This window comes from Oncorhynchus tshawytscha, linkage group LG12, assembly GCF_018296145.1.
Source record: "Oncorhynchus tshawytscha isolate Ot180627B linkage group LG12, Otsh_v2.0, whole genome shotgun sequence".
Classification (NCBI taxonomy): domain Eukaryota; kingdom Metazoa; phylum Chordata; class Actinopteri; order Salmoniformes; family Salmonidae; genus Oncorhynchus; species Oncorhynchus tshawytscha.
Window position 1 is genome coordinate 9,068,893 of NC_056440.1, and position 12,894 is coordinate 9,081,786.

At 42.7% G+C, this 12,894-nt stretch overlaps 1 protein-coding gene across 2 annotated transcripts; it reads right to left on the reverse strand.

Annotated features, from left to right (window-relative positions):
• Positions 1-5,135: 5,135 nt before the first annotated feature.
• Positions 5,136-12,798, reverse strand: LOC112262534 (beta-1,3-galactosyl-O-glycosyl-glycoprotein beta-1,6-N-acetylglucosaminyltransferase 4-like). 2 transcript variants are annotated; one of them, XM_042331296.1, is made up of 7 exons: positions 12,636-12,798; positions 11,933-12,005; positions 8,180-8,402; positions 7,952-8,037; positions 7,628-7,793; positions 6,875-7,077; positions 5,136-6,542 (listed from the first exon to the last, which is right to left on the reverse strand). In XM_042331296.1, the coding sequence occupies exons 3-7, from the start codon at positions 8,399-8,401 to the stop codon at positions 5,918-5,920; spliced, it is 1,302 nt and encodes a 433-aa protein (XP_042187230.1). In that variant the 5' UTR covers position 8,402; positions 11,933-12,005; positions 12,636-12,798; the 3' UTR covers positions 5,136-5,917. The 2 variants fall into 2 exon arrangements, with proteins under 2 accessions (XP_042187230.1, XP_042187231.1); XM_042331297.1 differs by lacking the exons at positions 11,933-12,005; positions 12,636-12,798 and adding an exon at positions 9,523-10,517.
• Between the last annotated feature and the right edge of the window lie 96 nt (positions 12,799-12,894).

The window sequence follows — 12,894 nt, forward strand, 5'->3', positions numbered from 1 at the left end:
GAGATTAAGATTACAGATACAGCAGGGAGATCACAGAGACTGCAGGGAGATTAAGATTACAGATACTGCAGGGAGATCACAGAGACTGCAGGGAGATTAAGATTACAGATACTGCAGGGAGATCACAGAGACTGCAGGGAGATTAAGATTACAGATACAGCAGGGAGATCACAGAGACTGCAGGGAGATTAAGATTACAGATACTGCAGGGAGATCACAGAGACTGCAGGGAGATTAAGATTACAGATACTGCAGGGAGATCACAGATACTGCAGGGAGATTACAGATACTGCAGGGAGATCAAGATTACAGATACTGCAGGGAGATCACAGATACTGCAGGGAGATCACAGAGACTGCAGGGAGATTAAGATTACAGATACTGCAGGGAGATCACAGAGACTGCATGGAGATTACAGAGACTGCAGGGAGATCACAGATACTGCAGGGAAATTAAGATTACAGATACAGTGCCTTGCGAAAGTATTCGGGCCCCTTGAACTTTGCGACCTTTTGCCACATTTCAGGCTTCAAACATTAAGATATAAAACTGTATTTTTTGTGAAGAATCAACAACAAGTGGGACACAATCATGAAGTGGAACGACATTTATTGGATATTTCAAACTTTTTAACAAATCAAAAACTGAAAAATTGGATGTGCAAAATTATTCAGCCCCTTTACTTTCAGTGCAGCAAACTCTCTCCAGAAGTTCAGTGAGGATCTCTGAATGATCCAATGTTGACCTACATGACTAATGATGATAAATACAATCCACCTGTGTGTAATCAAGTCTCTGTATAAATGCACCTGCACTGTGAATAGGCCTCAGCTAGTCTACTAGCTGCACCACTCAAACAGACCTAACACACACACCTCTCTCTCTCCCTCCTGTGTAAATATTTCTGTTGTTTTTTTTTTTAGTCTCAGAGGTCCGTTAAAAGCGCAGAGAGCATCATGAAGAACAAGGAACACACCAGGCAGGTCCGAGATACTGTTGTGAATAAGTTTAAAGCCGGATTTGGATACAAAAAGATTTCCCAAGCTTTAAACATCCCAAGGAGCACTGTGCAAGCGATAATATTGAAATGGAAGGAGTATCAGACCACTGCAAATCTACCAAGACCTGGCCGTCCCTCTAAACTTTCAGCTCATACAAGGAGAAGACTGATCAGAGATGCAGCCAAGAGGCCCATGATCACTCTGGATGAACTGCAGAGATCTACAGCTGAGGTGGGAGACTCTGTCCATAGGACAACAATCAGTCGTATATTGCACAAATCTGGCCTTTATGGAAGAGTGGCAAGAAGAAAGCCATTTCTTAAAGATATCCATAAAAAGTGTCGTTAAAAGTTTGCCACAAGCCACCTGGGAGACACACCAAACATGTGGAAGAAGGTGCTCTGGTCAGATGAAAGCAAAATTGAACTTTTTTTGGCAACAATGCAAAACGTTATGTTTGGCGTAAAAGCAACACAGCTCACAACCCTGAACACACCATCCCCACTGTCAAACATGGTGGTGGCAGCATCATGGTTTGGGCCTGCTTTTCTTCAGCAGGGACAGGGAAGATGGTTAAAATTGATGGGAAGATGGATGGAGCCAAATACAGGACCATTCTGGAAGAAAACCTGATGGAGTCTGCAAAAGACCTGAGACTGGGACGGAGATTTGTCTTCCAACAAGACAATGATCCAAAACATAAAGCAAAATCTACAATGGAATGGTTCAAAAATAAACATATCCAGGTGTTAGAATGGCCAAGTCAAAGTCCAGACCTGAATCCAATCGAGAATCTGTGGAAAGAACTGAAAAGAACTGAAAACTGCTGTTCACAAATGCTCTCCATCCAACCTCACTGAGCTTGAGCTGTTTTGCAAGGAGGAAAGGGAAAACATTTCAGTCTCTCGATGTGCAAAACTGATAGAGACATACCCCAAGTGACTTACAGCTGTAATCGCAGCAAAAGGTGGCGCTAAAGTATTAACTTAAGGGGGCTGAATAATTTTGCACGCCCAATTTTCAGTTTTTGATTTGTTAAAAAATTGTTACATTTTTTTGGAAATATCCAATAAATGTCGTTCCACTTCATGATTGTGTCCCACTTGTTGTTGATTCTTCACAAAAAAAATACAGTTTTATATCTTTATGTTTGAAGCCTGAAATGTGGCAAAAGGTCGCAAAGTTCAAGGGGGCCGAATACTTTCGCAAGGCACTGTACTGCAGGGAGATTACAGGTACTGCAGGGAGATCACAGAGACTGCAGGGAGATTACAGAGATATTGCAGTGAGATCAGAGATACTGCAGGGAGATTAAGAATACAGATACTGCAGGGAGATCAGCAAGACTGCAGGGAGATTAGATACTGCAGGGAGATCACAGATACTGCAGGGAGATCACAGATACTGCAGGGAGATTAAGATTACAGATACTGCAGGGAGATTAAGAATACAGATACTGCAGGGAGATCACAGAGACTGCAGGGAGATTACAGAGATATTGCAGTGAGATCAGAGATACTGCAGGGAGATCACAGAGACTGCAGGGAGATCACAGAGACTGCAGGGAGATCACAGAGATATTGCAGTGAGATCAGAGATACTGCAGGGAGATTAAGAATACAGATACTGCAGGGAGATTACAGATACTGCAGGGAGATCTGAGAGTGCAGGGAGATCAGAGAGACTGCAGGGGATCCTAGAGACTGCAGGGAGATCAGAGAGACTGCAGGGAGATCAGATAGACTGCAGGGAGATCATAGAGACTGCAGGGAGATCATAGAGACTGCAGGGAGATCAGAGAGACTGTGGGGAGATCAGAGAGACTGTGGGGAGATCAGAGAGACTGTGGGGAGATCATAGAGACGGCAGGGAGATCATAGAGACTACAGGGTGATCTGGGAGACTACAGGGTATCTGAGAGAGTGCAGGAGATCATAGAGACTGCAGGGTGATCTGAGAGACTGCAGGGAGATCATAGAGACTACAGGGTGATCTGAGAGAGTGCAGGGTGATCTGAGAGAGTGCAGGGAGATCATAGAGACTACAGGGTGATCTGAGAGAGTGCAGGGTGATCTGAGAGAGTGCTCGGTGATCAGAGATACTGCACTATCGTACAATCGTTTAGAAGCAGATACATCACAGGAGGTTGGTGGCACCTTAATTGGGGGAGGACGGGCTCATTGTTATGGCTGGAATGGAATAAATGGAATGACATCGAACTCATCAAACACATGGTTTTCATGTGTTTTATACCATTCCTCCCCTCAGCAGTCTCCTGTGATTAGCAGTAATACCAGTAATATTCAGCTGTCACACACAACAAATAATGTAGCAGTGAGGTAGCTAGCAGCTAGTATTACAGTCCATAAATAACATGGCTGGTTCGACCTCACCTGAAATACTACATGTTCAAATGACTGGAAGTCCAATTTGACCATTATTAAAAAATAATTTCTATAACCAGGAAAAACCAAATGGCCTTAAGCTCTATCAAATAACGCAGATACATGTTGTGTAAGGTACTGTAAAACCTAAAAACGAATGATTGGCCCGTCGTCTCAGCGAATGCTTGAAATAGCTGATAAGAACCTTGATAGTGCTGCTGCAAGTGTTATATGTTTTTTTTGTGTGTTTTTATTTTAATTTAGTTTTTGAGTACGTGTGCGTGTGTGTGTATATGTATATATATATATGCACCAAGGAAAATAAATAGATTAAGAAAAATAAATGTTTTTATTTGACTTTATCATTCATTTTAATTGTATTTTTATTTTTTCAAATATATTATTATTTTTTGACTTTTTTTTTTTTAAGCCCGTCACATCTGTGAATGTGGAATGTGTTTTGTTGGTTGATTGAAAAACAAGAACTTAATAACACTTTAAATTGAAAAAAAAAAAAAAGAAGCTCTATCACTGCTCACTGTGTGTAGACATGATGTCCCGGAGACAAGATGTTTTCCATTTGACACCCTCTCTACCATACCTCCATTCAGGCACCTTATCCCCTATATAGGGCACTACTTCTGGCCAGCTCCCTGTGGGGGAACTGTATAGGGAACAGGGTGCTATTTGGGACGCAACCCAAGAGTCCCACTATGAGACGACGACACCTGATCGACACAGTGGAGCATAGTACCAACTAACCAGCCAGCCAGTCGGTCAGCCAGCCAACCAGCCAGCCAGCCAGCCAGTCGGCCAGCCAGCCAGCCAGTTGACCAGCCAGCCAGCCAGTCAGCCATCCAACCAGCCAGCCAGCCAGTCGACCAGCCAGCCAACCAGCCAGCCGACCAGCCAGCTAGCCCGTCGGCCAGCCAGTCGACCAGCCAGCCAGCCAGCCAGCCAGTCAGCCATCCAACCAGCCAGTCAGCCGGGCCAGTCAGTCAGCCAGCCCTGTCTGCAACACAAACCAACATCTTGTCCTGCTATCTGCTACATTATTTGTTGTGGTAACCTGGCATATTAAGATTCACGAGCTCCATAACATCACAAATGATCACATTTCCGAATACATCAGCATTGGCTTGGTAACAGCAGCAGGGCTGAGTTGTGTCATCTGTTTAATGTTGCAGGCCGGAGGGGAGACATTACTTTGTTGGCTGCCAGTGGTAGGAGAGGCTCCCTCCTCTCCCTATCCCCCCTCCCTCCTTGCCCCTTTCCATCCCTCCCTCCATCCATCTCTCCCTCCCTCCTCTCTAACTCCACTCTGAGGACTGTGCCAGGAGTCAGAGTGTAGACCAGACTCTAGGCAGCCTGAGCTGCAGTGGCTGGTCTCCTCCCATCCGGCCAATGCAGAGTTGATGTATATTAGTGCTGCAGAGTCCTCAGTCTTCAGAGCTCTGGGCTGTGGAGTCGTCACAGAGGAGATTAAAACATCAGTTTGTATCAAGAAGTACAACTGCAGCAGGCAGTGTAAGGGGAATACAAGCATATAAACAGTGTGTCTACCCCAAAAACAACACTGAACTTACCTCAATACAGTACAAAGCCTACTTATCACATTAAACTTCCTAAAACTTCAGGTACTATATAGGTCTTAGTGTATGCCTACTTATGGATAGACAGTGAGCTAGGGTAGGGAACAAGATGTACTGACCAAGTAAAACCACTTCATGAATTACACCTTAAGAAACTATTCAAAGTGATAGATGTATTAAGAAACAAATCATTTATACTTATTAAGAGATATAAACATTGTTGCATTACTGCTGTATCAAACTCCCTTCTCTACAAATAGATACTATCATTTAGATGATAAATACTAAAATACTAATTCTTAATACTAAAATACTAATTCTTAATACTAAAATACTAATTCTTAATACTAAAATACTAATACAAAAAATAAGTGTTTCCATGAAAATGTATAAAAACCTGACATCCAGCTTTGATGTGCCGTTTTGTTACAGTCGAGAGTCTTTGGTATTGTTGGTTTGGTAAAGAGTGTAGCATTTCACCTACGTGACAGCATCTTCGACAATAACATAAATGACTGTCTACTCAATCTACATGCATTTCTCATTGGATCTGGTATCAAGATGAGACATTCCATTAGGTGTTATTGCAACATGTGACAAGTTCTTTGCGATATCCGTGACAGATGGCCATTGATCGTCTTGTTTCACCTCTGAAACGTCCATCTTGGACATCATTAAAGAGCTGTTGGGCCTTTTATTCGAACAGTCCAATTGAACTTCAACCCTTCATTTTCAGCGGGGTTCAACTAGTTTGAACTAGTATTCAATAGATATAAAAGTTATTTTTTTGTAAAACAAGAAAATCCTGCCACTGCAGAATTTTGACTTATTCCTTGCAGTTAGTTGATCTGGAGTACCTCATCTGCAGACTGGGTAGATCTTCCATATAAACCAACAAATGAACTGATTCTCCCATTTCATTTACAGATGTTTTTCCTTTTCAATTCTTCACAGTGTTCTCCCATTGCCTACGTTTCTCTTCCAGTTTCTCCTCTAAACACTTGATAAGCACCGGGTCAACTTTGGGGTCAAACTTGTTAGCGAACCAGTGGCCATAGTTCAGCAACCATCGCAGCTCTGCAGCCCCATATATACAGACACTCCTCATGTGAGTCCCAGTGCAGGGAGGGTACAGAGACCCTTCCAGATAATTCCATTTCACCAGACGCGTCTTACTCTTCAAGTCTGTTACATCTGGGGCAGACCGGGAGATCTCTCCCGGTACACCGGGGATTCTCGTCAACGTTGCCCAGAAGTGTTCATCCGGAGAGTAAGTGTCAGCTGACCATTCCAGGAAGTCCCTTGCCACCCGGCTGGTTTCCACGAACAGGACAAAGTCACGGGACAAGACGAAGTAGGCGCTGCCGATGAACATCTCAATGTCGTGAGGCGGCGGCGCCTTGGCCTGTGTGGTTCGGACGGGTATGCGGCGGTACTCGTAGGGCACATCCTTCAGCTGGTGCTGGAAACGGAAGCGCTGTTTCTTCAGCTCGCTGGGACGGGAGGTCTCCAGCATGTTGGCACCGTTCAGTGCCTGCAGCTCCGACACCAGCTCACCGTTCGACCTAATGATAATAATAATACTCATTATCAAACGTTTCAATTGTACAGTGCTTTTCAAGACTTGACAGATAAAGACTATACCGTGTACTGCTGACCAGAGTAGCGGTGCCATTTCAGGAGTATATGACTATAAGTACGATTTTAAAAGACTACAGATAAGGACTAGGACTATAATCTGTCGATGTGCTCTTGAGCAAGGCACTTAACCCTAATTGGCTCCAGAGAAGCAATTTCACTACATCTATCCAGTGTATGTGACAATAAAACATTATTAAAACAATTATACTATGAGTAAAATAATCTGTAAAAGTGTATGGAGGGGAGGGGGGTTTACCTGAGGGGGAAGTCCTGGCCGCAGAGGTTGATGACATACTTCCACTTGACCTCTGACCTTTCTAACAGGTCGTTGAGGCAGTTGAGGTCGGCGTTAAGCCGTGTGATGTGGGCGTATTGCACTGACTCCAGCTTGGAGGCTAGGAAGAGGTTAGGGAAGCAGTGAGCCAGGTTCCTCATGGCTGCTATGAAGCTCTGAGAGGACTAGAAGGATAAGAAGACGCCTATCAATAATCCACATAGGAGACAAGAAATGTGTCTGCTGCTGTACCCAACTCTTCCCATTACACACACAAACATCACTAAAAACACTCAAGTAGTCAGCACAAATCCCCTCCGATTTTCCCCTACCTTCTCTAGGCTACCTTGCTGCCGGCCCTACCTTCTCTAGGCTACCTTGCTGCCGGCCCTACCTTCTCTAGGCTACCTTGCTGCCGGCCCTACCTTCTCTAGGCTACCTTGCTGCCGGCCCTACCTTCTCTAGGCTACCTTGCTGCCGGCCCTACCTTCTCTAGGCTACCTTGCTGCCGGCCCAACCTTCTCCAGGCTACCTTGCTTCCGGCCCTACCTTCTCTAGGCTACCTTGCTTCCGGCCCTACCTTCTCTAGGCTACCTGGTTGCCGGCCCTACCTTCTCTAGGCTACCTGGTTGCCGGCCCTACCTTCTCTAGGCTACCTGGTTGCCGGCCCTACCTTCTCTAGGCTACCTGGTTGCCGGCCCTACCTTCTCTAGGCTACCTGGTTGCCGACCCTACCTTCTGGTCATAGTGAATGCAGTAGAGGTTGTGAGGGGCGTAGGTGGCCCTGAAGATCCTCTCGACCATGGCAGCGTTCTTATGCACCACCAGGGAGTACGCCAGCGGGAACCCCCGCTCCTCTTCCGACACTGGGATGACGTCATATCCTCTCGTCTCGATGTACCTGAGATTAGAAGATATGAGAGATGCGATAGTACTTTATTAAAAATCACCATTAGGCTGTCATCTTTACAGACATAGAAAAACACTTACAAAATATTCCCAACATTAAAAACAGTCACAATAAATACATAGAAAACAAAAGGCAAGTTACAAAAGTACCTCTGACAGTCTGTGGTTAAAGACACAAGGCGGTCATCCTCCAGGTCCACTATGACTTTGCGTCTGATCTCCAATGACTTCCCTACCTTTGACACAAGTACCATAACGGAAAAATAAAACAACTTCACCATCTTATCTTTTATATAGTTATTTTGAAAAAAATATATATATATATATTTTTTTTTTACATATTTAAAATGGTCAAATTAATTCAATCTATTAATATACCTCCACAGGGTCCAGTTGGTAGATGGCGGTGCAGTTGATGTTGTACTGGTGGTTGTGGTTCTGTGAGGAGCGGTCTGTGATTCCATAGGGTTCGATGTAGAAGCTGTTCCTCAAAGATACTTTAACATAGAACAGCTTCAGCAGACACAGCAGCAGCAGGGCCAGGGACAACAGGAAGCACCTCTGTCTCAATTTATGGAACAGGGCACATCTTATTTTCATTCTGCAGGAGAAGAAGAAGAAGAAGAAGCAGGAACAGTGTCAATGAACAAATGCACTGTAACAAACATTAAGAGTATTATGTCACTAAGCTACTAACATACATTTAATAAGAAAAGCATGTTATTAGGCTAACTACCCAATTTCAGCCTTTGCCCAACGCTTTCAAATATAAATATATATATATTATATATAAAATGCATTCAGGTGAGAAGTTGTGGGTGGGAATTTATCATGAATATACATTAAACATAGTTTACCAGAAGTCTACTGACATGCTCTGATAATTAAATAATGTACATCACAAGCAAATACTGCGTGGACTGTTAGCTCACAGTGGTAAGGCTGCTCCTTCCTGACATCGATTGCACTTTTCTTCCCTACACAATTACAAATGGCAATCATCACCTTGAAAATTAAGATTAGGGGCTCAATTCATTTCAACCCACATTGCAGTATTTACACAGTAGCTCTTTTCCCAATGGTCAAATTAGTTCACATATTGGTATTGTATACAGACCTACAACTACTACCAGGGCGACCCTTCTCAGATAGGCTTTCACTTTTCAGAATTATAAACGTGTGGGGAACTGGATGGATATTGTAAATAAAAGATTTGGGGAAACGCACAGCCACTGACCTACGATATGAGCCAACTGTTAGCGAGTTAACATGACCACAGTCATCATCGATTTCTTGTTAATCAATAATAATAATAATGTATAATCCTCAAAGCCTACATGTTTTTTTTTCTTCCTCTTCGTAAAACCACATAGATGTGTAGAAAAAGTTGTCCCAAATATAAATAGTAGAGTACAGAAACGCCAAAAAAACGACTTGAGTTAAGGTATTTTTTACTTAAGTACTTTACACCACTGTCTAGAAGGGAGTGTATTTAACACCGAACCCCTACATTGAGATGAGGTAGGGGTAACTTCTCAAGGTGCCTCTACATTACGATTTCAATGGTAGAGTTGAAGCGCTAGGGCAGGGATTCACAAACTTTTTTGGCCTAGGACCCCATTTTGATATCTGAACATTCTGGCGACTACTTTTATAATTGGTGCTATGACAGTCAATTGCAAAACATTCTAACAATATTTCTGATTGTATTCTCAACTCACCATCATATACGTTTCATATGGGGCTACGAGAGTCAATTGAAAATCTTATTTCACCACCACTAATGAGATGGGGGGCTTGATGGATGTTGCGACGAGGCTTCACAAAGTCAGGGGGCGTGGTCGACAGTGAGAACCTCATCTCTCCTGTCATATCCAACCGGGGTCAATATTTGTTTTTAATGCAGACAGCACTGAATCAGCATACCATTCCTTGTAATGCTCGGAGGGAGACGGCACAGTATTCCCTTTGAGTCAGGAACCGAATTTCCTCCATAGTGACCGGTGAATGCATGGTCTGACGCATTCGGCCACGTGACAGCTCGACCAGCTGTTCGATTCCACTTACCGGGATGTCAACTGAGCCAGGATCACAGTCAAACGGATTTCGCTGATTCGGTCACTCATCTGTAGAATTGTTTTGTATTTCCCCTGCATGCTTGCGTTCAGTTTCACAAAATATGTCTGCTACATAGGCAAGGAGACACATTTTATTTTCCTTACACAGAAAGTCAACAAAGTCTGTTTGTTTTTTTACATCCATTGCGAATGACCACAGTTCCTCTCTCAATTCCCAAAAATATTTAAACACTTCACCTCAATAACCAAGACAAGTGAAATAGAACAGTCCTGCTCTGATCCGATATCTCCAAAAAGTTTTGCTATGTAGTTTACAATCGATGTTACCTGCTGCATATCTCCGAGTTCTGCGCTTCAGCTCTTTTGCCTCCAGTTGCTCTCGGTGAACCCATTACAGCTCAGTGGGTGTATCATACAACGTGTCCATATGACAGAGGGACACACATTCATAACTAGAGTGCAGAGGCCTGCCTGGCGTCCTATGATCGATGGAGCCTCACCTGTGCAAAAGCCCACCATTCCATCCCATGAATATTTTCGTCAATATAATATAACGCAGCACACTGAACATCCCATGTACCGTTTCTTGCTCGGTAATCGTGAGGCAGAACAATAGCATCCCCCGAGAAGTATCGCACTAAAGTCAATGCATGGGCATCTCGGCCCTCACAGCTAACGTCCATTTGGAGAGCATAAGGTGGGTTGTTTTTGAGGCAATTCAGTCAGGTTCCCCTTGAATGCTAGCTATAGCATACATTCTTAGTTTCACAGTGTTTTCTGACAAAGGTGTAGATGTGAATTGCTGTGCCTCTGCCTCCCCACACATTGTTTTTACCATATCAATGGTGGCCTGTAATATTAAATCTCTGCATTAGTATGTGGTTTCATACAGTAGCTGCTTAGCCATTCACTGTAGGAATGATTCAAGTTGAAAGGTCAAGTGTGGCCTTTTTCCAGGATCCAAGGGCGCTCTGTAGTTCAATTGAAACTTTTACATTTGACTAAATCTTCATTTCGATTTTTAAGGTTCATCTCATTACAATGATTTTGGGAGAAGACAATATAATATTTTGTATTTATTTTTACCAGGATTTTGGAAATTCTCCCTCCACCCCATTTTCATACACGGGGCCGCAACCCCTAGTTTGGGAACTGCTGTGCTACAGGCAACAAGAGCTAAATTTACTACTCAAATACCAAAATGTATCAGTTTTGCAATGAACTGTAAAAATAAAGACCAGAATTGACGTGTTTCACCATAACTAAGCCTAAAACATCTGGTTTTCAACAAAATAAAAATGTAAATCATGAAAGTCACTCTTTTAAGAGGCCATATGTAACTAATTGGGCGACATACCAAATTCACGTAGAAATACGAGTTATAGATCTGTCATCGAAAGCAAGTCTAAGAAGCGTTAGATCAATTCTAATTCTATTCTATATGTTTCCTGTTCTTAAGTTTCATTTTAGCATATTTTACTTTCGGTTTTGTACACCAGCTTCAAACAGCTGAAAATACAATATTTTTGGTTATTGAAAATATATTTCACCGTGGTTTAGATGGTAGAATGAATCTCTACATTATACTTATTTGTTATGTCACACACTGAAATTTGTCGAACTATTAGAATTTTAGCAACATGGAAATGCCGGAGAGATTTCCACACAGTGCATCTTTAAGCGTATAGTTTTCATTCTGTAGCCAGGGGGCAACAACATGACATAAATGACTATTAGCTGTGTGATAACATACAGGCATTATGGTCTCTCTCTACAGTAATATGATCTATATTAGCTGTGTGATAACATACATGCATTAAGACATATTCATACGGGGGGTATCGTGTTCATGTAACAGTTCTGTGCCATGCCACGCGCAACAACGTGCGCACGTGCAGAGACACACTCGTGGAAAAAGGTCCTTTAATGTACCGTACTGTCACGGAACAGGATATACCGTGTTCCTAAACTGTGGAATCTGACAGCCCAATATTTAAATAAACACAGCAGGGAAATAGACCAGTATTCATATCAAAACACAAAAAGGACATACCTTGCACGCTAAAGACGTCTTTGAGTTTCTACTACGTGCCATCAAAAAGTTTTCCAAAGTCTCGCTAGACAGCCTACAGAGAGAAGAAAACGTGTTTTACGCTACACAATACACTCACAAGTTAAAAAGTCATTAAAAGGTCATTGAATTACATTATAAGTTAAAACACACAGCAGTAACATTCATCTTTAATTATAAATTAAAACACACAGCTGTAACATGTATCTTTAATTATAACCTAGTAGTACAGATATTAATACACATTCTCACTACAGGAACATAAGTCACATAAACCTATATTTCAGTAAGCTAAAAGCACTCTCGCGACATACTTGACTAACCTAAACAGCGCTCCTAGTAATCAATGTTTTATCACTTTTTGAGTCAAATTAAACATTAATTCCAGGCAAAACGTAACGTCGGACAAAAATATCTATTACTGTACTGCTAAAGCAAAACAAGAAGATAAAAAAAGTCAGAATAACCTGGAAATGAAGGTGGTTAAAAATTATCCCCTCTCCTCACCGAAAAACTTTGTCCGTCCAAAAATATTATACATCTTTGGGCATATAAGACTTTAAGCATCTGCCGTAGAGGAGATCTTAGTTTGCTCCAGGTAAAAAAAATAATCTGTCAATCACAGGATATTACTGTAAAGCAGAAGAAATACTTACAAAGGCAGAGGACATAGAAAAATACTTACATTTGTGAAGGAACTTGATTCGGAAAATTCAGCACAGTCATGAGTCCTGTCTGTCTCTCCCTCTCTCTCCGGACCTCTGGCGCTCGATGGCTTGGAGGGGAGGTGTGGCAGAGTGAGAGAGAGGGAGAGGGGAAGACACACACACACACTGCAGGCAGTCACGGAGACACGAGCGAAAGTCAAGTTCTCCACCCACTGCTGGCACTGACTCATAGCAGAGTGACACACACACACACACACACACACTCTCACACACACA